This window comes from Brachyhypopomus gauderio, chromosome 3, assembly GCF_052324685.1.
Source record: "Brachyhypopomus gauderio isolate BG-103 chromosome 3, BGAUD_0.2, whole genome shotgun sequence".
Lineage (NCBI taxonomy): Eukaryota > Metazoa > Chordata > Actinopteri > Gymnotiformes > Hypopomidae > Brachyhypopomus > Brachyhypopomus gauderio.
This window is the reverse complement of record NC_135213.1, coordinates 38,680,520-38,706,283: the sequence shown is the minus strand read 5'-3', so window position 1 is coordinate 38,706,283 and position 25,764 is coordinate 38,680,520. Positions and strand designations below refer to the sequence as shown.

Sequence of the window (25,764 nt, the reverse complement as noted above, 5' to 3'; positions counted from 1 at the left end):
GAACAACTAACAAACCGACAGGGAGCGAAGTAAAAAGGGAGAACATGAAGTGGGAGGAACAGGTCTAGGGAGGAAACGAGATAAGAAGGAGCGAGGGATTACCGTGCAGGGAATGACCGACACCGGGGTAAAACACGAGGGGGTTTTTATACACGGAAACACGACGGTGGAACAAGACTCAGGTGTACGAGACTGACGACGGGGCGTGACAGACAGAGGGAGGAACGAATGGGAGCGGGGAGCTAGGCGGGACCAGGGAGGAGGGAGGGGCTGGACGTGACATAACCCCCCCTCAAGGCGTGCAACTCCGGGGCACGCCAACCAGGGAGGACCGGACAGACGTTGGGGACAGAGACACCACGGCACAGAGGGAAACGAGAGGGCGAGGCCGGGGCGGGGACAACAGACACGGGGCAGGACGGACACAATGGCTTGGGCACCGAACGCACGGGAGGACCAGGACAAGGAACGGGGCCAGACGAGACAGGACAGGGGGTCGACACAGGGGGCGAGACCAAGGGGGCTGGACAAGGCGTGGTCAAGGGAACAGGACTGGACACTCGGGAAGGCTGGGACACAGAGGCAAACAGACGGAGGACGACGGAGACAGGGACGGGAACAAAGTGGGTGACTACCTGGGGAACAGAGACTGGCACAGGGACATGGAGGATACCACCAAGGACGGACACAGGGACAGGCACGCGGACGCGGACAGACACGCACACAGGAACGGGGACCAACAGGAAGCCAGGGAGGGGACAGGGCAAAAAAGGGAACACAGGCGAGTGTAAAACAGGGTCAACAAGGGTTTCAGTGTCCAGACGGTTCAGCATGGAGCCAGCCCCAGGCCCACAGGCGGGCAAGGCAGTCACTGGGGGGGCTGGCGTAAGCTGAGGAGTGTCCTGGGGAGCCGGGCGTGCAGCTGAGACAGGCGGGGCCCGCTGGCGTGCAGCTGAGACAGGCGGGGCCCGCTGGCGTGCAGCTGAGACAGGCGGGGCCCGCTGGCGGGGTGCGGGAACAGGCGGGGCCCGCTGGCGGGGTGCGGGAACAGGCGGGGCCCGCTGGCGGGGTGCGGGAACAGGCGGGGCCCGCTGGCGGGGTGCGGGAACAGGCGGGGGCCGCTGGCGGGGAGCGGGAACAGGCGGGGGCCGCTGGCGGGGAGCGGGAACAGGCGGAGCCCGCTGGCGGGGAGCGGGAACAGGCGGAACCCGCTGGCGGGGAGCGGGAACAGGCGGAGCCCGCTGGCGGGGAGCGGGAACAGGCGGCGTCGCCGTGAAGACGTCATCGGAGGGCGTGTCCGCCGAGGCGACGTCATCGGAGGGCGTGTCCGCCGAGGCGACGTCATCGGCGGGCGTGTCCGCCGAGGCGACGTCATCGGCGGGCGTGGCGGCCGGAGCGACGTCATCGGCGGGCGTGGCGGCCGGAGCGACGTCATCGGCGGGCGTGGCCGCCGGGCCGACGTCATCGGGGGGCGTGGCCGCCGGGCCGACGTCATCGGGGGGCGTGGCCGCCGGGCCGACGTCATCGGGGGGCGTGGCCGCCGGGCCGACGTCATCGGGGGCGTGGCCACCGGGCCGACGTCATCGGGGGGCGTGGCCACCGGGCCGACGTCATCGGGGGGCGTGGCCACCGGGCCGACGTCATCCTGGGTCCGAGCTGGCCATTCCTGCGGTGAGTGGCCACTGCGTCCCCCCAAAAAATTCTGGGGGGGCCTTCGGGGAGTGGCTTCCGGGATGCGGTCACCGTAGGCTGGGACGGCGTCGTCGTGAGGCCGGGCTGCAGTGCTGGTGTCGTCGAAGGGTGTGGAGGTCTCGATCCCATTGCTGATCAACAGGTCCGCAGGCACTCCCCGTCGACACTGAGGAGCAGACTCAAATACACCTCCACCAAACCTTTCACATAATGTCCGGCTAAACCCCTCCACAGTCCATGCGTCGGTATCCCGGTGTGCAAGGACAATGTTGGCCCACTCTAAGGCTTTCCCCTTCAACAACGACCGCATAAATATGACCTGTATGTCCTCCGGTGGCTTAGGTATCGTGAGGAATTGTAAGTAACCCTCACATTGGAGGAGAAAGCTCCTGACCAACCCTCTCTCACCATCGTACACCTCAGGGACTAGACAGAGAGAGGGTAGCGCTACAGGTTTCCCATCAGCGTCTTTACCAAGCATGGCTTGGATGGAATCCAACCGCTCGTTGAAAGCATCTCGGTCAAACGGTTGTATAGACACAACCATCGTTTCAGTACTCTGCTGCGTCGCGTTAGACTGGTCGGTCATTCTGTAACGTTTGCGACGGGCAGGCATGACGCAAATGCAGAGTATAGTTGTTTTTAATGAAAGGGGATACAAACACGATAAGGACACGGAAGACAGAGGGAGCTAAGCAAACTAACGGGGAGAGAGCAAGAACTAAACGGGAACGTTAAACAACTGGGAACAAGCATACGTATGAACACATAACTAACAACTGTAAACACATAAGCAACAATGAATACCGGGGCAACTAGACACAAGAAACGCTAAAACATAACAGTAGAAAAACCCAAACAGACAGCCAGAAGAACAATACAAGGAATACTAACGAGGGGACATACTCAGAACACAAGCGCTAGACACAGGCGTAGGACACTGGGAACAACTAACAAACCGACAGGGAGCGAAGTAAAAAGGGAGAACATGAAGCGGGAGGAACAGGTCTAGGGAGGAAACGAGATAAGAAGGAGCGAGGGATTACCGTGCAGGGAATGACCGACACCGGGGTAAAACACGAGGGGGTTTTTATACACGGAAACACGACGGTGGAACAAGACTCAGGTGTACGAGACTGACGACGGGGCGTGACAGACAGAGGGAGGAACGAATGGGAGCGGGGAGCTAGGCGGGACCAGGGAGGAGGGAGGGGCTGGACGTGACATAACCCCCCCTCAAGGCGTGCAACTCCGGGGCACGCCAACCAGGGAGGACCGGACAGACGTTGGGGACAGAGACACCACGGCACAGAGGGAAACGAGAGGGCGAGGCCGGGGCGGGGACAACAGACACGGGGCAGGACGGACACAATGGCTTGGGCACCGAACGCACGGGAGGACCAGGACAAGGAACAGGGCCAGACGAGACAGGACAGGGGGTCGACACAGGGGGCGAGACCAAGGGGGCTGGACAAGGCGTGGTCAAGGGTACAGGACTGGACACTCGGGAAGGCTGGGACACAGAGGCAAACAGACGGAGGACGACGGAGACAGGGACGGGAACAAAGTGGGTGACTACCTGGGGAACAGAGACTGGCACAGGGACATGGAGGATACCACCAAGGACGGACACAGGGACAGGCACGCGGACGTGGACAGACACGCACACAGGAACGGGGACCAACAGGAAGCCAGGGAGGGGACAGGGCAAAAAAGGGAACACAGGCGAGTGTAAAACAGGGTCAACAAGGGTTTCAGTGTCCAGACGGTTCAGCATGGAGCCAGCCCCAGGCCCACAGGCGGGCAAGGCAGTCACTGGGGGGGCTGGCGTAAGCTGAGGAGTGTCCTGGGGAGCCGGGCGTGCAGCTGAGACAGGCGGGGCCCGCTGGCGTGCAGCTGAGACAGGCGGGGCCCGCTGGCGTGCAGCTGAGACAGGCGGGGCCCGCTGGCGGGGTGCGGGAACAGGCGGGGCCCGCTGGCGGGGTGCGGGAACAGGCGGGGCCCGCTGGCGGGGTGCGGGAACAGGCGGGGCCCGCTGGCGGGGTGCGGGAACAGGCGGGGCCCGCTGGCGGGGTGCGGGAACAGGCGGGGGCCGCTGGCGGGGAGCGGGAGCAGGCGGAGCCCGCTGGCGGGGAGCGGGAACAGGCGGAGCCCGCTGGCGGGGAGCGGGAACAGGCGGAGCCCGCTGGCGGGGAGCGGGAACAGGCGGCGTCGCCGTGAAGACGTCATCGGAGGGCGTGTCCGCCGAGGCGACGTCATCGGAGGGCGTGTCCGCCGAGGCGACGTCATCGGCGGGCGTGTCCGCCGAGGCGACGTCATCGGCGGGCGTGGCGGCCGGAGCGACGTCATCGGCGGGCGTGGCGGCCGGAGCGACGTCATCGGCGGGCGTGGCCGCCGGGCCGACGTCATCGGGGGGCGTGGCCGCCGGGCCGACGTCATCGGGGGGCGTGGCCGCCGGGCCGACGTCATCGGGGGGCGTGGCCACCGGGCCGACGTCATCGGGGGGCGTGGCCACCGGGCCGACGTCATCGGGGGCCGTGGCCACCGGGCCGACGTCATCGGGGGGCGTGGCCACCGGGCCGACGTCATCCTGGGTCCGAGCTGGCCATTCCTGCGGTGAGTGGCCACTGCGTCCCCCCAAAAAATTCTGGGGGGGCCTTCGGGGAGTGGCTTCCGGGATGCGGTCACCGTAGGCTGGGACGGCGTCGTCGTGAGGCCGGGCTGCAGTGCTGGTGTCGTCGAAGGGTGTGGAGGTCTCGATCCCATTGCTGATCAACAGGTCCGCAGGCACTCCCCGTCGACACTGAGGAGCAGACTCAAATACACCTCCACCAAACCTTTCACATAATGTCCGGCTAAACCCCTCCACAGTCCATGCGTCGGTATCCCGGTGTGCAAGGACAATGTTGGCCCACTCTAAGGCTTTCCCCTTCAACAACGACCGCATAAATATGACCTGTATGTCCTCCGGTGGCTTAGGTATCGTGAGGAATTGTAAGTAACCCTCACATTGGAGGAGAAAGCTCCTGACCAACCCTCTCTCACCATCGTACACCTCAGGGACTAGACAGAGAGAGGGTAGCGCTACAGGTTTCCCATCAGCGTCTTTACCAAGCATGGCTTGGATGGAATCCAACCGCTCGTTGAAAGCATCTCGGTCAAACGGTTGTATAGACACAACCATCGTTTCAGTACTCTGCTGCGTCGCGTTAGACTGGTCGGTCATTCTGTAACGTTTGCGACGGGCAGGCATGACGCAAATGCAGAGTATAGTTGTTTTTAATGAAAGGGGATACAAACACGATAAGGACACGGAAGACAGAGGGAGCTAAGCAAACTAACGGGGAGAGAGCAAGAACTAAACGGGAACGTTAAACAACTGGGAACAAGCATACGTATGAACACATAACTAACAACTGTAAACACATAAGCAACAATGAATACCGGGGCAACTAGACACAAGAAACGCTAAAACATAACAGTAGAAAAACCCAAACAGACAGCCAGAAGAACAATACAAGGAATACTAACGAGGGGACATACTCAGAACACAAGCGCTAGACACAGGCGTAGGACACTGGGAACAACTAACAAACCGACAGGGAGCGAAGTAAAAAGGGAGAACATGAAGCGGGAGGAACAGGTCTAGGGAGGAAACGAGATAAGAAGGAGCGAGGGATTACCGTGCAGGGAATGACCGACACCGGGGTAAAACACGAGGGGGTTTTTATACACGGAAACACGACGGTGGAACAAGACTCAGGTGTACGAGACTGACGACGGGGCGTGACAGACAGAGGGAGGAACGAATGGGAGCGGGGAGCTAGGCGGGACCAGGGAGGAGGGAGGGGCTGGACGTGACATAACCCCCCCTCAAGGCGTGCAACTCCGGGGCACGCCAACCAGGGAGGACCGGACAGACGTTGGGGACAGAGACACCACGGCACAGAGGGAAACGAGAGGGCGAGGCCGGGGCGGGGACAACAGACACGGGGCAGGACCGACACAATGGCTTGGGCACCGAACGCACGGGAGGACCAGGACAAGGAACGGGGCCAGACAAGACAGGACAGGGGGTCGACACAGGGGGCGAGACCAAGGGGGCTGGACAAGGCGTGGTCAAGGGTACAGGACTGGACACTCGGGAAGGCTGGGACACAGAGGCAAACAGACGGAGGACGACGGAGACAGGGACGGGAACAAAGTGGGTGACTACCTGGGGAACAGAGACTGGCACAGGGACATGGAGGATACCACCAAGGACGGACACAGGGACAGGCACGCGGACGCGGACAGACACGCACACAGGAACGGGGACCAACAGGAAGCCAGGGAGGGGACAGGGCAAAAAAGGGAACACAGGCGAGTGTAAAACAGGGTCAACAAGGGTTTCAGTGTCCAGACGGTTCAGCATGGAGCCAGCCCCAGGCCCACAGGCGGGCAAGGCAGTCACTGGGGGGGCTGGCGTAAGCTGAGGAGTGTCCTGGGGAGCCGGGCGTGCAGCTGAGACAGGCGGGGCCCGCTGGCGTGCAGCTGAGACAGGCGGGGCCCGCTGGCGTGCAGCTGAGACAGGCGGGGCCCGCTGGCGGGGTGCGGGAACAGGCGGGGCCCGCTGGCGGGGTGCGGGAACAGGCGGGGCCCGCTGGCGGGGTGCGGGAACAGGCGGGGGCCGCTGGCGGGGTGCGGGAACAGGCGGGGGCCGCTGGCGGGGAGCGGGAGCAGGCGGAGCCCGCTGGCGGGGAGCGGGAACAGGCGGAGCCCGCTGGCGGGGAGCGGGAACAGGCGGAGCCCGCTGGCGGGGAGCGGGAACAGGCGGCGTCGCCGTGAAGACGTCATCGGAGGGCGTGTCCGCCGAGGCGACGTCATCGGAGGGCGTGTCCGCCGAGGCGACGTCATCGGCGGGCGTGTCCGCCGAGGCGACGTCATCGGCGGGCGTGGCGGCCGGAGCGACGTCATCGGCGGGCGTGGCGGCCGGAGCGACGTCATCGGCGGGCGTGGCCGCCGGGCCGACGTCATCGGGGGGCGTGGCGGCCGGGCCGACGTCATCGGGGGGCGTGGCCGCCGGGCCGACGTCATCGGGGGGCGTGGCCACCGGGCCGACGTCATCGGGGGGCGTGGCCACCGGGCCGACGTCATCGGGGGGCGTGGCCACCGGGCCGACGTCATCCTGGGTCCGAGCTGGCCATTCCTGCGGTGAGTGGCCACTGCGTCCCCCCAAAAAATTCTGGGGGGGCCTTTGGGGAGTGGCTTCCGGGATGCGGTCACCGTAGGCTGGGACGGCGTCGTCGTGAGGCCGGGCTGCAGTGCTGGTGTCGTCGAAGGGTGTGGAGGTCTCGATCCCATTGCTGATCAACAGGTCCGCAGGCACTCCCCGTCGACACTGAGGAGCAGACTCAAATACACCTCCACCAAACCTTTCACATAATGTCCGGCTAAACCCCTCCACAGTCCATGCGTCGGTATCCCGGTGTGCAAGGACAATGTTGGCCCACTCTAAGGCTTTCCCCTTCAACAACGACCGCATAAATATGACCTGTATGTCCTCCGGTGGCTTAGGTATCGTGAGGAATTGTAAGTAACCCTCACATTGGAGGAGAAAGCTCCTGACCAACCCTCTCTCACCATCGTACACCTCAGGGACTAGACAGAGAGAGGGTAGCGCTACAGGTTTCCCATCAGCGTCTTTACCAAGCATGGCTTGGATGGAATCCAACCGCTCGTTGAAAGCATCTCGGTCAAACGGTTGTATAGACACAACCATCGTTTCAGTACTCTGCTGCGTCGCGTTAGACTGGTCGGTCATTCTGTAACGTTTGCGACGGGCAGGCATGACGCAAATGCAGAGTATAGTTGTTTTTAATGAAAGGGGATACAAACACGATAAGGACACGGAAGACAGAGGGAGCTAAGCAAACTAACGGGGAGAGAGCAAGAACTAAACGGGAACGTTAAACAACTGGGAACAAGCATACGTATGAACACATAACTAACAACTGTAAACACATAAGCAACAATGAATACCGGGGCAACTAGACACAAGAAACGCTAAAACATAACAGTAGAAAAACCCAAACAGACAGCCAGAAGAACAATACAAGGAATACTAACGAGGGGACATACTCAGAACACAAGCGCTAGACACAGGCGTAGGACACTGGGAACAACTAACAAACCGACAGGGAGCGAAGTAAAAAGGGAGAACATGAAGCGGGAGGAACAGGTCTAGGGAGGAAACGAGATAAGAAGGAGCGAGGGATTACCGTGCAGGGAATGACCGACACCGGGGTAAAACACGAGGGGGTTTTTATACACGGAAACACGACGGTGGAACAAGACTCAGGTGTACGAGACTGACGACGGGGCGTGACAGACAGAGGGAGGAACGAATGGGAGCGGGGAGCTAGGCGGGACCAGGGAGGAGGGAGGGGCTGGACGTGACATCACCAATCACAGCCTCACACCTCCCAGCCAATTAAAGAGCAGAATGCACAGTGGGCCATGTGCTTATTGGTACATTGGAGCAAACAAATAAGAGAAAAAGGTTTTATGTTGTAAACAATTAAGATGCATCCCAGATCCATGTGCAAGTCTGCCATAAAGCAGCAACAGAGACCATCATTACTTTCCCTAACCCTTATCATAACCTTTATTAAATGGAGACTGGTTTAATCTCCTCTTAACAAAAAAACTCGATTAGAGTCGTCTATGTCTTTCTACAGGGCCCAACTCTTGGGTGGGATGAAACACGGTGTCATCCATTGGTCTTCATTCTACACCTCATGCCTGAACGTCGAGGTTAATCCACCTACAGGCCTGACCTGCTCCAATTAGTCTTAATTTGCTCGTTAATGCATCCTAACGGTTTCTTTGGCAGCCTCCCAGATTGGGCTCAAAAAACGCAGAGAGCCTCAGACACCACAGCTTGGGAAGTAATGAGAGCGTAATGGAAGATCTACTCACGGCTCTGCTCAGCAACACAGTTCCTTGAGTGGATGGTGGAACCAGGTCAGCAGTAATCGCACCCTGAGCGCCCCCCACTGGAACAGACGGTACTGGGCCTGGACCGTCAGGGTCGCTGCTGAAATACGGCTCACACGTCCACAGAGCTGCAGCCACACACCTGACTCTGCCAGTCTAAGCCAGAATCAGTTTCACACTCCTCGGAGAGAGGAGATGCAGCCAAGATCTCATATACCGCCGTTTCCTTCTCTAAAGTGCCTGCCAGTTGCTCAAATACCTCGACAGGAACTGGACATTCAGTGCCAATCTTGGAATTCCCAAGATCCCCTCATCTGCAGCTCAGCCAGACCACGGCTCTGGTGTCTGGGGGCATTTGTGTCCCATTTAATGCTCAATTAGCCCCCCCTCCCTGTTCCGGATTGTGTTTCATTTACACGGAGGGCTAGTTTAAAAAAAACAAACAAAAGAAAACCTTGAAGCAGCGATTATGTAAAGGGGGATGGAACTTCTAATCAGTTTCTCTTAATTGGCCCGTTTGCTGTAATCAGAGATGAGTTCAGTGCAGAGAGTTCCTTAATTATAGGATTGATAGTGGGGTATAAACTAACGCTGGTTTAGACTGCTGAGAGGCATCACGGCTGTGAAACACAGAGAGTTGATATTAGGCCTCCTGAACTCCTGGATTAGTGTGTAGAGAGAAGGCAAAGGGAACGCTGGTTCACATGACCTCACTAGAACTTCACAAAACACCAGTGTTTTCACTGCTGGCCTCATCACACGGGCCTCTCAGGAACGGAACGAGGCAGGTATAACGGATCATACATCACGGGGACGGGCCTGACACCGGACCAGCGTGTGACATCAGCCCATCCGTCCCTAATAAAAGTGTCTCACTCTTCACAGCAGCACGACATGTCGATGACTCCGACCAGACAGACACCTTCACCACTGAGGGGCCCGTAACACGCACCCCTGGGTTAACAGGGAGCATCTGATGGAGGCATTAAACCACCAATACTCATTACAGCCCACAAACTAGCACATGTTCCATTAGACTTAGTAATACATACCTTTAACACTATTCCCCTTCCTGTGTAACACCAACAAGTGAGAAATACTATATGGGACTTAGAGAGATTAGAACTGTATTAACATGTTAAAAATCCAATGCAATCTCATAACACTTAAGAGGTGATCAAGTGACTTTTGACCCAATAGATCAGAGGGTCACTGCAGTTTCAACATTTAGCTCAAACATGAAGTACTTCAGAGTGGCTGGTCAGAGTTCACATATGATGTTTCAGCATGGCTTTATTTGATATATCTCAAATATCAAATAAAATTGGAAGTATTTTCAGTAGACCAAATTAAATGAAATACATTATATATATATATATATATATACACACATACATACACACACACACACACACATATTGTATACACACGCACACAGTTTTTTTAAATAAGGGTTCCTTTTTAGATATAGATAGGCAGATATGTATATAGATTTCACTACAAAATTGCCTATGTAATTATTAAATGACAAATGTCTTTTCTTTTGGGAAGCATCATTCTCACATTTCTAGCTGCTAATCATCGGGTCCTGTGAAATCTAAAACCCAATAACATCTCTGAACGTGCTCTCCAGCCCAGATGTCAGCACCATTACCAAGCAGACCTCGTCTGGCCAGAATCCCATCTCTGCAATGCACCAGCAAAAGCCTTGATCACTCCAGACATCTGACTTCCTGCCTTCTCCTGGGTATCCAGACGTGGACAGGGGGTGCATGTCTGCACAATCCCCTGCCCTGTGTCAGCAGTAAGGGTTTGGGAACTTTAGCAGGCAGCAAAAGAGCTATAGTGTTTTCACAGGTATAATCATGCAAAAAATAACCAAACCAGGTAAACATGAATTTTGTCTGATCATCTCTTATTCATGTCTGAAACTATAAAGCTGTAAACAGAAATAAATAAAAAACTTGACATGATACTTTGACGATGGTCAGTTTCACAAAATTATGATTGCAAATACATCATGTTTAAACATAATTTTTCATTTTGAGAAAAAAAAATTAGGCTGCCAAAGATGTCATAGTAATGTTGACTTATAATGCAATAATGCCAACGTCTCACAACGTCTCACCAGTCATGCTGATCTCTGCTAGACCACCAACGTTCCTGGTAGAACCAACCACCTCTCTGGGAAACTGGAGTATATAATAAATTGGAGGCCAAGTATATATGAAGATGTAGAGAAGATTCTCCATGATTCTATGTGAAGAGATCTAATCAGGCTGAGGACTGGTTATCTAAACATATCTCCGCTTTTCTAAGCACACCAGAGCAGCTTCTTTGGGGACTGGAGAATGTAAAATAAAAAACACTTTTATTTTGAAAAGTCAGCGATGACAGTTGAGCAGACATGATGGGAGCTCGGTTCACCTTTGACATGCCATTACTCATACGTGAACACAGTGGAGGACAATTCACCATGGTGCCGAAGAAGAGAAAAGACCTGTGCAGATCACACTGTTCATTCAGCACATTATCACCGCCACGTGACCAAAGTAACAGTGGTTGATCTCCATACAGTAAACCACTACCATTCCTTCAGACAACAATAACAATGATACATGACCAAATCCAAACCAACAGTGGCGTGTTTATGGGTATCCACAGAGGTCACCCTAGGAAGGTCTATGGTGCCATTTCAGTGATCACGGCCTGTCATTTAAAACCTTCAGTTCATTCTGACCTGATGGCCAACTGGCCATTAGCAATAAAGTGGTATCAGCCTGGTCTGGAGTCACTGTCTGTACAGGGAGGTGGAGGTGGAGTCCTGGCCCTCCAACCGTGAGCTACATCATAGCAGGAATACACACATTCCAGGCCCTGAGGGGCACTGGGGTGCAGAACACGCACACAGTGTGTAGCCTGACGGGCTGGTCAAAGGCCACCTGGCCACCTGCCCAGGTTTTCTGGCCGGAGTTCAACAATGCACATCTTACATCAAGATAGACACAGAAACATGAAGAGACTTGAAGTGTGGGAAACGGCTGCAGCACACAGAACAATCACTACAGTCTGAAAGGTCCTATATGAACTCTATTGTACATTCAGTCCTCCAGCTGCTTTTATTCACAGGTTTACACTTCAATTCAGGCAAAAACTCTTCAATTTAGGAATTAGTTCAGAAAATTACTGCGGTAGTGATATGTTCATGTGTTTATATATCAGTTTACTCTCGTATTATATGCCATTATGGAACAGAGATAAAGCAACAATATTGCAATGACTATCACCCATCTATAACTGGGCAGAAATGAAAATAGAGTATAGTGACCAACTGGTTATAGTGACCAACTGGTTAAGTCTACTTTGACTCTGACACCATAAAGGGGGATGACGTGAACGTGTAGTGCTTTATGAAAGGCCTTTTTGGAGATGATTTAAAGATGACTGAATAAATGCAAGATCAAATGTTCAGAGTGCACAAACGCTTCACTAAGACCAAGTGTGTTTCTTGACCAACACTAAAAGAACACTAAAAGATCCACCACCCTACCTTATATAACTTATATTTAACACTCTGTCCAGTGTTAGCACAAATATGTCATTATAAAGCAGTGCTCTAAAAATGTAACCGAATGAAGCGTCTGCATTGTGTCTGTCCGCGAGTGGAGTCTTACAAGTCTGACATGATGGCAGGACGTTTGAAGATTGCAAAATCTTTTAAAATGTTTGACAGGACTTGATATGCAATGTTGACACTGACCCCCACCCCCTGCCCCCCCCCCCCCCCCCCCCCCCCTTTGGGGATGTGTACATTTAACAGTTCCAGAACTGGGTTGGATTGCTTCACTATGACAGCATGTCTGCTGCATTGCCCCCTGACCTGTGTTGGTCCTGTACCGTACCAGTGAATCCTCGGTGGGATTAGTAAGGATTGTGCCTCTGTGTCGGCCCGAGATGATCCAGGCTTCTCCGTTACATTTCTTCCAATATCACACACAATAAGCTCTCCAAGCGTCCAGCAGGTAATGACTACATCCGTTTTATGAGCCGGGATTAGTGTCTGAAAGTGTAATTTCCTTTAAATAAGATTCCCCTGTGCGTGAACTACACTTCCCACTAATAACAGTTTCTTCAAAATGCCTTTTAAAATGGCCCTCTATCCAGACAGTGTGTACTACATAGCTGCTTGACTGGGACAAACTCGGGTCAAAGGATTCACAATAAAGATGTTGTACTTTCCTCTTAAGAGAAAGCAATACTTATATAACCAAGCCTCATGATCAAATAAATGAAGTGTGACCACTGGGACCTTGGTGGGGTCCCTTGACAGAGACAAGGAGAGAGCCAATAACAGCGTATGGGATGGTGTGTGGGAGACTCTCTCTCTCTCTCTCTCTCTCTCTCTCTCAGGTTCCTTTTTTCAGCGCTAACAGGAGAGCTCCTGTCTCTTCTACCGCAGTCTAAAGCACTGCCAAATGTTGCTCTTGGAGCGTGGGCAGGGGCGCGCTCAGGAGGACAGTGGACCTTTAAGAGAAGATCCCACCAATCAGGGCGCGGCTGCCAGGGCCCGGTAACTGGCGTCAGGGCCGGGTCTAAAAGACAGGGCGGCAGGAACGGAGGGTTTCGGTTGACAAACCAGGAAATTTCCAGATACTCTAGAGCTGCTCCACATCATTAGTTCATGCACATCACGGGCAGGAGGAACAGAGCAAGATTCCAGAGTAGAGATACTCTCTCAGACCTGGATGAGTTAATCTTAGTCTTGGACCAAGATGTGGTGCCAATGATGAATTCCCACTCCATATGTTCTATCGTTTATTCTGAGGATTAACACAGCTCTTGATTATTGGTCAGCGGTGTGAACAAATGTAGCTCCAAAGTGCTTCCTGTAGCACTGGCTTCCAAACTTTACTTCCACTCTGTGTTATGGCAGCTTCAAGTTCCCAGTCCTCAGCTAACATAAGAAACAACACAGGGTCTAGAGATCACAGCAAATCAGACCCAACCTACAGGGCTGTGTCTCAGACTACAGGGCTACAGGGCTGTGTCCCAGACTATAGGACTACAGGGCTGTGTGAAAGACAACAGTACTACGGGGCTGTGTCAAAGACTACAGGGCTACAGGGCTGTGTCTCAGACTACAGGGCTACAGGGCTGTGTCTCAGACTACAGGGCTACAGGGCTGTGTCCCAGACTATAGGACTACAGGGCTGTGTCAAAGACTACAGGACTACAGGGCTACAGGGCTGTGTCCCAGACTACAGGACTGTGTTTCAGACTACAGGACTACAGGGCTGTGTGAAAGACAACAGTACTACGGGGCTGTGTCAAAGACTACAGGGCTACAGGGCTGTGTCAAAGACTACAGGACTACAGGGCTGTGTCCCAGACTACAGGGCTACAGGGCTACAGGGCTGTGTCCCAGACTACAGGGCTACAGGACTGTGTTTCAGATTACAGGGCTGTGTGAAAGACAACAGTACTACGGGGCTGTGTCAAAGACTACAGGACTACAGGGCTACAGGGCTGTGTCCCAGACTACAGGACTACAGGGCTACAGGGCTGTGTCCCAGACTACAGGACTACAGGGCTGTGTCCCAGACTACAGGACTACAGGGCTGTGTTCCAGACTACAGGACTACAGGGCTGTGTTCCAGACTACAGGACTACAGGGCTGTGTCCCAGACTACAATACTACAGGGCTACAGGACTGTGTCCCAGACAGCGCACACTTGTCTGACCATAATGATCTCCAGACATAGGACTAAGCTGTTCATTCTACCCTGACTGCACAGAATTATGATTATCAGTCAGGGACAACATTAATTATGTCTGCTATGACATCGCAGACACATGTCTGGCAACACAAGGAGCCTGGTAGACAAAAAGTCAGTCCTTTGATCAAAATTAAAAGATTGGCAAACCAGAATCTGGACAAATGGACCCTAACCTCCCTGTAGGTGGCACACCACCACAAACACCATACACTGAGCGGGTGTATGCAGAATAGGGAATATGCCAGGCCAGACTTGTGTAGTGAGCAAAGATCCCAGTATATATTAAATGCTAGAGTCAGTAAAGGGCTTTAGACCACAATCCTCAGGGCATCTACATCACACAGGTCATGTCTGGTAGCTGGTTTTCCATCAAATCAAGAAAAAAGGTGAGACAGAAATTTTTAGTTATAAGTTTTATATTTCCTTATTGATTTAGCTTTAATATTGAGTATTTGCAACTGTCTGGAGATGCAGGGTACGTTTTTGTTGTTGTTTATGTAGCACTTTTATTCATTAGTTATTGCATAATCTTTCTTGCATTGACAGAAGAATATTTTGGAATATTTTGTGTATAGTGTGTCCTTGCACATCTGTGCGTATGTATCTAAAGATGCTTGTGAGACTGATTCATCCCTGACTACATGGACATTAGATCAACCTTCTTTTTTTGTAAAAAGTGGAGAAAACAGTTGGTCTTTACACATGCACTGTTATTTAAAAAATGCAAGTCCTATATGACATACATGGACAGAGTTCTAGCAATCCTGACCCATGTGCTTACAGTTTTGGCCTGCTGACAGCTACAACCAACTCTGGCAGCCTTGGTTGGATGTGTTTGGGATGGATGCAGTGGTTGAAACCATCTTGCGTTTTCTCACACTTAATTACGCAAAACATCCCTTAGTTATAAAATTCCTCAGCTCTTGTAAGCAGCACAAGCCTTGCAAATATTTATACAAAGCTCAGTTTACATTGCACAGTTTTGGATGACATAATCCACAATCTGTAGCAACAGTGTGCAAAGTTCTTGATGAACATTTAAGGACGATACAGACTGTAAGGATTTAAAGTAAACCATGTAGCCCAGTTGATTAAAACATGTAAGGCCACTGAATGATTTCAGTTTAAGGAGGTGACAGAGAGACAACATCCAACCCCAATCAACTGTAGGCTACTAAGTAAAAGAAGTTCTATTGAATCATTTAAACCACAGTATTCCCTCCACCCAGCAATAAAATCTAATGGGTTCAGCAGAACTTCAGGTTTAATCCATAAAGCCCAAGATTCCTATTGCTGCGCACCATCTGGACACAAGGCGGTCTCGGCTCACATGGGCAGCTGGCTGGGATGGAGCCCATGAGAACTTGATGAAGCCCAAGATCAATTAGGGCAGTATCTCCCTGCACACATGGACATCATTTAAGGACGGGGACAATTATGTCATACTGAAACTGCGGAAAACCACAGGGGAAAAACGTGAAGAATATGACCATTTTCAGAGGTTTCTAAATCTTTGCTTAATCCAATGACTTCAACTTAAAACATGTTCTGGAGACAAAACAACTCTTCTAGGTCAAACAAGAGGAAGGGTATCTGGGTATCGGGGAGGGGGTCTCTAATGTAAAGTGATGTAGAGTGACTGTGCCAGTTTTTATTAAATGGCCGTGTCTTTACAGTGGTTGTAGAGGACTGTGATGCAGATGGTCCTATTCACTGACGAAAATGAGCAATTTTTCATTTCCCAAATTGCATACATCTCTCAAAGCCTTTGGCTGTGCCGAATGTGTGTGGGTGTGCACACGTGTTTTACATTTCTTCACAATTCGTAGATTTAAACAAAAAACGCTTTCCATAGTCTAACATCTTCCCTTGACATTTTAACAGCAAGAACAGCCAAACTTTCAAATTATGAAGAAAACGGGGAAAAAAACTGCATTCATGCAGGCTCAAAACATCAAAATTAGAAATGTCAGGACTTTTACTCTATGTTCTGGAGTTTTTGAACGAGGAGACAGCGACCCCGTCAGACGAGCTGAGGTATTACACTTCAGCAGCGACACAACTCAGGAACGTTTTCTCTATGCAGAGATCAAATTACAAAGAGTACTAAAGTAGCCTATTTTAGAAATTATCACTCTTCATAAATGTGTTGTGAAAGAGTGTCAAAAACAGACCATGCAGGATCTTTTATGTCTAAATCTTTATCTAAAAAAACAAAACACACGTGAAATGAAATCCTTTCTGCTGAGGTTAGAGATCTTACTGAGATCTTACCTGCTGCAAGCGTCGCTGATCCAATTTCAGTCGAATCCGAACGAAACGCATTAACGCAAATGCTTAGAGCCAAGGATAAACTTAAACATATCTTTATAAGCGACATTATTTCCAGGTTGCTCTGAGGCGATTGGTGTGGCAGTTACACAGAAAACTAGAATTAAAACATTTACGAACTTGACTAATTTGCTAATTGAACAAAATGTTCATTTAAGTGAGTCATTTTGCTGTGTCAGTAGTAAAACAGAGTGCTAAAACAAGTATGGGTTTGGCATCTGCAGATGGTCTACAACGTCTTTACACTTGAACTGGGCAAGTGCGTGTTCCATCATCCCAACACACACACGCCCACTTCATAGACAACCAGTCATGTTACTTCAACACGGTGCTTATCTAAACCCAAAATATGCTCAGATAAGTCAGATAAGATAACTAATCTTTACGTATTTATGATCAATACTGCCACTTCGTGTTTGAGGCTTACACATATCCCTTATAACCGAATACAGATTCGGACTACACATTACAGACAAGAGAATGGTGACTGACTTCAGCCTAAAGGCACATTTATCTAAATGTAAACACCATCATCCTGTTAGAAAGACAGTATGGACAGTAACAAAAAACAAATATATAAGACAGTAATACAGAGTATAGCACAGTCAGAGAAAAGTCCAAAAGTGTGATTTCGTTTTTTAATTCAAGGACTTTGCTTCATACAAAATGTTAAAGTAGAAACAACTGCAGAATTCAAAGTCTGGCCAATGAACAGAAATCAGGCAACGAACTAGTGGCGAGACCCAAATAAAGGGGTTTGCGGAGCTCTTCACAATGTTCAATACTGTTTATATAGAAAGTGTTTTTCCTCAACAACCCCCCTAATTCATATCAAAGATCATTTAAAAATCAAAACAAAGAAAGAATACATGGTATCAAAAAGTACGAAGTTAAACAATGTGTAGGTCAACATGCACATACATTATCAGACCATGCAGACATTTTTTTTTTGCAAAAGAGAACAGCCACATTGAACTGGATATGGAGAATTTCAGGATTTGGCAACAAATTTTGGACGGTTTAAGGGCTGAATGGAATAATTTTCTCTCAAATAATAATGAAACTGCGGTTATGGATTACGTGGAGTATATGTGAAGTACATGTGTGGTAACACCGACGGCAACATGCCAAAGGACAGGGGATGTGTTAGAAGTGCAAAGAAATAGTTCCACACGTTGACGCGAACCAAGCAGCCGCTCTGAGATGGCGGAAGAGTTTCGGTACTGCGGTTGAGTGAAGCGCCGCATGAAGCAGTGCGCGTGTAAAACGTCCCTCATCCTCTACACACTCCTCTCCTAATGTCAGTGTGTACGTCTAACGCATGCAGATATATAACATTGTAGCTCTGTTTTCTCCTCAAAGACATGTCACTTATTTCTGCTTCTGTAATCTGTAATCATTGTGCCTTTATGCATTTATGCATTTTTTTAATCTTTTTTTTTCGAGAAAAGATTTGGTCACTATCATGCGGAAGAGTGAATCTGGATACGCGAGTAAAGCTACAGAATGATCGAAGTATGTTGTTTTTTTTTGTTTGTTTGTTTTTTGTTTGTTTGTTTTTTTTTTAGTTTTTTTAAAGTGTCTTCTCATTGCATAGCCCTACTAAAACAAAAGTCAAAAAGTCATTTGCAGTAAAGTTCTGCCATTTTGATGGCTAATGCGTTATAGTACACCCCCCCCCCCCTACCCCTACATACTGCATGCTGAGCAGCTAAATTGAGACTAAGTTCTGCAGTGCTACAGAAGACAGTGGTGGTGTTCTGTCCTTGGTGCGACGAGAAACCTTCCGCTTGCTGAGTTCTTCAGGGTTTCTCATCATCTGCCTTCCGGGTGAGATGAAGATCCCAGTTAGTCTTTCATTTTGTTCCAGTTTCTCTTCCCTCCCGGACAGCTTCCGAAAACACTCCCAGTACTATTCTTACACTTCCAATCCGCCGCTAACACAGCTGAACGCTTCTGATGTTACAGGCTGGGCGAAAGTGAGTCGTTATTATCTGAACCAGCAGCTGGGTGACCAAGAGGCAGGGGTGTGGAGAGGAGACAAGGGGAAGTTCCTGGGGGGGCAGTACCTTTCACCTTTCACCTCTCACCTCAGGACTTCATCATACCACTCTCAGGTCCCAGAAAACCTGGGTGTGTGGTTCTCCAACTCCCACAACCTTCACCCTCCCCTGTGTCTCCAAACACCATCTTGCAAGATCAAAAGCAGACAACAAAGGGACAATATACACCACGACTGTTTTCATCTCCTCCTGTAACCCAGCCAATCTGGAAAACATGGAATTTCATAACCTGAAATTACATCTTCCCCCCCCTTTAGACTTACAGGACAACTTAGGTTTGTATATTTCAACCTCACATTTTGAACCCTCTCTCTCCTCCAACAACAGATATCCAAAGGGATCATCCCAAAGGAATTGAGAAATAAAAATAAAATAATCTCATACTGCCATTTCCAATCAAAAACTTAAAATATAAATATAAAATATAAAAACGATAAATATGTGGTTTATTTTCATCCCACTTAAGGCCTACAGTCAAAGACACCTTACTGTGCCACGCACCCCCCCCCCCCCCCCCCCCCCCGACCAACGCGGCCCCCTCTCACACACGCATTGATGCCCTAAAAAAGTTTGAGGTCACATCATTACGACGGTAGATTCAAAAGGTTAGGCACTTCGAAAGAGCGGCTGAAGGAGTCTTTAAGAAACGCTGTACCTGGCAGCATGGAGACACAGCAAGCAAGTTACACAGAACACATCATATCTTTACAGTATAATACAAAAAAAAAAAGATGCACGTAATGAATAGATAAAAGATCTGCGACTGTTTCATACAAAAGAAACGGCATTTGAGATTTTGCCGTTCTCTGTGACGTTTTCTCACACACACACAGTGATATATGGTAGGAGCGGCCTACAGCAGCATGGACAGTGGAAGGTACATCTGGGTGCGTGTGACACACCTACAGCTCACCACAACGGTCCATTTCGGTTGAGAAGGGAACCGCACAAAACAGCAAATGTTGCCCGTTTCATAGCAAGCCCAGACTTTCATGGGAATCTGCATTCAGAGAGTATCTGGTGGTTGGTCTACAGGAGGTACGGTGCTACACGACGTTATGGGCAGCAGAGCTCAGTGGGTCTCTGCTCTTCTAGATCACACACGCTTTCATCGCCTGTTTTGCCGTCATTCAGACGGCGGTAATCTTCCTCTCGGAGAGGTGCTTATGAAGGGCAAGTAAACCCCCTACATTTCCACACCAGAACTGTTGGTGCTTTTGACAAAAGTCCAAATGCCACAGAGTCCAGTTGGACTGATTCAAATGCAGCAAACTGCAGTCTGGGATGAGTGTTATCTGTCTGGTGTGCTCCTACATTTTCTCTCCCCTGTGAATTTATAAAACGAAAGCATGTCCAGATACACACGCAAGTGACATACACCATCCATGAAACAAGAGATGATAAAACTCATCAGAATTTCACAAAATAAACAAATAAATAAAAATACACTGAAAATTATCAGCAGAGGATCCATGTCTGAAAGTGTGTGTGTGTGTGTGTGTGTGTGTGTGTGTGTGTGTATTAAAGCCATACTAGCACCATTCATCTTCCTCTGCCTCAGGGTAGAAGTTCTGGGTCCTGCCCCCGTTGAGTCCCGTGGGGATGGCCAGGACATGGTAGCCGTTGGGCATCCCGTGAAAGGTGTGCTGCGTTGGGGATGAGAGGGTCACTATCTGCGGCGTGGCGGTCCAGGGCGAGAGGCCGGCCTGTGGGCTCGGCGCCTCCTGGAAGAGGTCGCAGCGCGGGCTCACGCGCCTGTCCGGTGGGCCCAGGAACGGCTCGGAGCTGATCCGGGTGACGGGGGAGGGCGAGCTGGTGCCAGAGCCGGTGTGTAGGAGGGCGTTGTGCTCGGAGAGCCCGCGGCTCAGCCTTCCAGGATTCGGGGGGGGCAGCATGGCCTGGGCACCCATGAAAGACACAGGGGAGGAGTTGGCAGTCCTGTATTCCACCGCAGGACGTGGGGTTAGGGGCGTCTGGGGCAACTGCCTACGCCCTCGGGTGGGCGTGCTCGCCCCTGAGGTCAACAATATCGGGCTTCCTTTAGCCCAACCACTGCCCTAGGTGAAAATTGAACAAGCAAATCAAAACAATAAAACAATGAGGGTAACATGTAAAAAAGGTTTTGGAGGAATAGGGGCACATCAGGGATGGCAGGGAGGAAGAGAGGGGGAGAGGTGGGTGGGGCAGGAGGCGGGGCAGAGGGGGAGAGGTGGGTGGGGCAGGAGGCGGGGCAGAGGGGGAGAGGTGGGTGGGGCAGGAGGCGGGGCAGAGGGGGAGAGGTGGGTGGGGCAGGAGGCGGGGCAGAGGGGGAGAGGTGGGTGGGGCAGGAGGCGGGGCAGAGGGGGAGAGGTGGGTGGGTCAGGAGGCGGGGCAGAGGGGGAGAGGGTGGGGCAGGAGGCGGGGCAGAGGGGGAGGGGGTGGGGTAGGAATGGGAAGGGAGGAGAAGAAGGAAGGAGGAGAGGAAAGGAACATTAATATGTATGAGAGAGAACAGAAGGGAGAGACACAGGACACAGACACAAAGGACGAAGACACAGGAGGACAGTGCCGAGAGAACAACGAGAAAAAAAGAAGGATGGATGAAATGCACAGAGAAATGGTGAAGAAGAGAAGAGTAGAAAGAGAAGTGAAAGGCCATGAGTGACTGTACTAAAGGCAGAGATAACAGAACAGAGTCCACCGTGCTGTCTACAGAGTGTGTGTTTCACTACCCAACACATCTCAGGAGAACATAACACAACAGAGTGTGTGTTTCACTACCCAACACTACCCAACAGATCTCTGGAGAACATACAGAAATCAGGTAGGCATCGGTAGCGCAGCTGAGAGAGACTCACCCATGCCAAACCAGCAGGACGTGGCTAGAACATCGACTACCCTAGTTTACTATATTCAGAGTCACCACCACACCACTACTTTTGTATCTAACGTATGAAGTGGAATCCGTTCAGAATACCCCCCCACCCCCCGTAAGCTAGGTGTTATCAGACGTACCACTCATAATTTGGCTGAGACAAACTGCCTTGTCCTATCTAACTAAGATTTATAGATGGAGCTGGTCAACCTCACTCAAATCATTATGTGTGTGTGTGTGTGTGTGTGTGTGTGTGTGTGTGTGTGTGTGTGTGTGTGTGTGTGTGTGTGTGTGTGTGTGTGTGTGTGTGTGAGATAAGTGTATGATCTGTGTTCTTGTATGTTCAGTGTAAGCCTCTCCCGGGTCTCCAGCTCTTAGAACCTGCCCAGGTGCCGTATGCCCCCCCCATCCCACCTGCTTGCTGAAGGAGGCGTCTGGAGCTTCTCCAGGTGAGGTGGTACAACTCGCCGGGCCTGGTTTGGCAGCACAGTGATCTCGGTTGCCATAGCGGTCGCACGAGTAGTAGCGCTGCTTTTCCACCGTGGACGAATGATGCTTCCTCTCGTGGGAGCGACCACGGTCGTGCCCCCCGTCCTGTGACCCCCCGTCCTGTGAGCCCCCGGGGTCGGCTGCTGTGCCTGAGAACAAGTCCAGACCGTCTGAGCAGTTGAGTTGAAAGGAATCACAGTACAGCTGTCATATGGTAGTGCAGCGATGATATCAGCTGTGTCCAAATATTGATTCAGTGTTGACTGTAATTAGGACACACAAACAAGTCGTGTCCCACAGAGTTCTTGGTAATAATAAGCATTTCTTTATTCGCTATGCAAGATAACATCTAGAGTTCATGAACCCTGAACCAAGAGACTTTCAAGTCTTTGTCACACAGAGGTTTCAAAATAGCATTTTAAATCTAGCATTTTAAACACACAGCAAGACATTCTCCAGATATCGTTGTATGTTAGTATTTTTGTAACATTTTTACACACATATTCAGCATTTATGCCAAAAAAGCATTTACTGGAATAAGCTATGATTTGGAAATACATAAGCTACGTCCCACTTTAAAACGATCTTTATATGAATCATAGTTGTCTGTCTTTATATGAATCAATGTAATAATCATAACAGCAAGCAACTGTAGCTCCTGAAAGTCTTGAAACACTCAGATCTGAAACAAAGAACCATGAGTGAACATTCTCCCTATAGATCAACATTCCTCTATCCCAAACCCAGTCCAAACTGCAAGATTTGCGGGAGTGCTGGTCCCCCCCCCCCAGGACTCCGCATTCTTTACACAGCATACTCGCTCCTTTCTTCCAGCGGGGCTCTTGCCTGCTGCCCCTGCGTGCCTGGCTGGCCTGCTGAGAGAGGAGCCATAAATTAGCAGCTCTCTGGGGCTGCAGCCTGGTTCCAGCCCCTTTCATCTGGGGGTAATGGATGCCAGCTGCCCCAAACATGCCCACCACACAACCCACGTCCGCCGGGCCGGCCGCCTACACCGCGATCCAGCCGGGGAGCAGCACGACCGAGCGTGCGTCAGGTTCCTCCCTGCGGACCGAAGGGTTGCTGGTTCAAATCCAGGTCAGGGCAGCGAGCGCCGTTTGACACAGTACCAGAGGCCACCAGGGTCTAATGTCACAGTGGGCAAGGTGCTTAACCCCAAATGGCTCACAAAGTATTTGAACCTCTGACCCGCTACGATTCCAAACCAGAGCGTCTGTGCAACGTCCAGACAGCTCACGGATTTGTTCCATCTCAGCTTCCACCTGTACCAAGTAAAGATGACCGTGGAATACCTCACCCAGTTGGTCTGCAATATCACAACAAGATGGAGTGTCTAGAGAGTGGAGAAGCCCAGTGATCTAGTGAAAAGTATCTGAAGTCTGGGTTGGCTTGAGTGTGTGTGCACGTGTGTGTCTGTGTGTCACTGACCTCCAGTGCTAGAGGGATGGCCTGTCGGTGACCTGTCGAGTGACCTCTGCTTCTTGTCCCTGTCTCTGCGGTGGTGGCAGCGATGATGATGATGGTGGTGGTGGTGGTGTGGTCGCTCCTGAACTGGCCTCTCCAGAGCGTACTCGTTCAAGTTGACCTCCTGAGGACACTGTGCTCCAAAGGTGGACGCAGACCGCCTCATAGGAGAGTCAGGAATAGGCTACAGAAGGAAAATCAACAAATAAATATCAAAACACAATAGCACCATAGAATAGTCTTAATATTGAGTACCTCAATACTGCCCTCTGCAGATGAGATCATAAAATAGTCACTAATTTCTCCTTTCATACCTTTAACACTAGCTAAACTCAGTCACATATAATAAATACTAATTACAGTAACACTCCCAAAGAAAACCACAGTATCACAGTATTAAGGGTGTAGTACCTAAGTGTTACACCTGCAACACCTGCTCCAGAACCTTCTGATTCAGCCTCACTTTAAACCCCTACCAGCATTTTGGGCTTAGCATTTAACAACAGGTTCCTATGAGCTACTGTGTTTAAGTGGTTGTGTTTGAGGATTCAGGTGTGACTAAGAGTATGGTGTCCTCTCTGAGACATGGTACCCGGCATGTCTCTTTCATGCCATGTTTTACCCCAGACGACCTGTCTGTAGGGGCAAATCCTCATAATGATGGGGTTAACGTGCTGCTTGTAATTTGAGCCCATGTTTAAAACAGCAACCAGTAAACAGAGCAGCAGATGAAGTGAAGCTATCGGTGTGTTTTCGTTCTTCTGGACTGTAAGCGGTCAAACAGGACGTACTGCCAGCAGGGTCCCTGGGGAGTGACGTGAGTGACTCCTCTGTCAACGTGGCAAGTCAGAAGAGGCGTAAGAAAAAAAGACAAAAAAAATGACATCAACGTTACTGGCAAAGTTACCAATTCACTGCAAATTAGAATATTTCACTTCTAAATCATCTCAGTTCGGTTTCTACACTGGGAGTATGTAAGTGCTACATTTCAGTGCTACACAGAGATATGCTACAGGCTAACGTCACTGCGTTTCCTGCTGCCTTAGGTTTGGCTCCCGGTCCTGTGATCTTTGTCCAGTACAAACGAAACACCCTGAATATATGGACCATTCTGAGCAGCGTCTGCTGAAGCCAAACTGCATTCTGGCACTGGGCCGATGAGAGCCAAGGGGAGGGGCTCAGAGGTGGGAAGGGGCGTTCCCTGGGTGGGCTCAGAGGGATTTCAACGGGTGGAGCAGGTGTTAAAGCCTCGTAGACAACTGTCCATTACTGACACTGTGGCCACATAGCTGAGATGAGCCTTGGGTTAGGAATCCATTTTGGGAGAGAGATGGAAGAAACAGCGTGTTGGAGGTGTGTTCATGGCTCATTACACCGCATGTGCACAGAGGACACGGGGACAGTGGGGGACCAGCCAAGAGGCAGAGAGGCTTCCCAGAGTCCACCGCTCACCTGGCGCTGTGTAACTGGGTCCTGCGTGATTCTTCATGTTCTGGGAGAAGCGCAGCATCTGAACACGTCTTAGATCTGCTGTACAGTCTAATATGACCTGTTAGAGGAGGATCCAAGAATCCTGCTCCATCCACAGGGTGTGAACACGAGGCTGTGATTGTCTTTTTGATTTTGGTTTTTACTTTCAGCTGCTTCCTTCATGGGTCACCACAGCAGATCAAGACTGATCAAGTCATTTTTGATCTGAGTTTTCCTCCAGGTGCCTTTCCTGACACAACCGTCCCTTTAATCACGACTGGGACCAGCGCTACAGACCCTGCACCACACTAACTGGATTGAGCAATGCATCAAGGGTTTTGGCTCAAGGGCCCAACGGTGGCAACCTGTAAAATAAACCTCTCTGGCCATTACCAAAGAGACGTTCCCAAAAACTGCTCCTAGAATACGGTGCTTTGCCTCCTGCCTTTGAAAGGCCATCTATCCCATATTCGTGGCTCAAGGAACTGAAGCACTTTTGTCCAACATCGTATTTGTCTATTCAGTGAGGCAACAGGAGGAGTAGTGGTGTGTTTGCACTCTTCTCTTAATAATAATAATAATAGTAATCTTTATTTGTATAGCACCTTTCATACATACATGCAACTCA

The 25,764-nt window shown here is 51.0% G+C and overlaps 2 protein-coding genes across 8 annotated transcripts in view; both read right to left on the bottom strand.

Annotated features, from left to right (window-relative positions):
* The window catches only part of LOC143509468 (uncharacterized), a 57,618-nt gene extending 40,617 nt beyond the window's left edge, over positions 1-17,001 (bottom strand). For all 7 annotated transcript variants that reach the window (XR_013129679.1, XM_076998216.1, XM_076998219.1 and 4 more), the window contains exon 1: positions 16,722-17,001. Coding sequence is in view for 6 of the 7 variants with exons in the window: in XM_076998216.1 (XP_076854331.1) it covers positions 16,722-16,827 (106 nt within the window). In the remaining variant the exon portion in view is untranslated. The remainder of the gene's footprint in view (positions 1-16,721) is intronic.
* Positions 17,002-19,382: 2,381 nt separating this feature from the next.
* LOC143509467 (voltage-dependent N-type calcium channel subunit alpha-1B-like) overlaps positions 19,383-25,764 on the bottom strand; it is a 61,002-nt gene continuing 54,620 nt past the window's right edge. Inside the window, exons 37-40 of the mRNA XM_076998215.1 lie at positions 24,458-24,496; positions 23,631-23,850; positions 22,110-22,333; positions 19,383-20,898 (exon numbers count right to left, since the gene is read on the bottom strand). Coding sequence (XP_076854330.1) covers positions 20,374-20,898; positions 22,110-22,333; positions 23,631-23,850; positions 24,458-24,496 — 1,008 coding nt within the window. The 3' untranslated portion in view covers positions 19,383-20,373. The remainder of the gene's footprint in view (positions 20,899-22,109; positions 22,334-23,630; positions 23,851-24,457; positions 24,497-25,764) is intronic.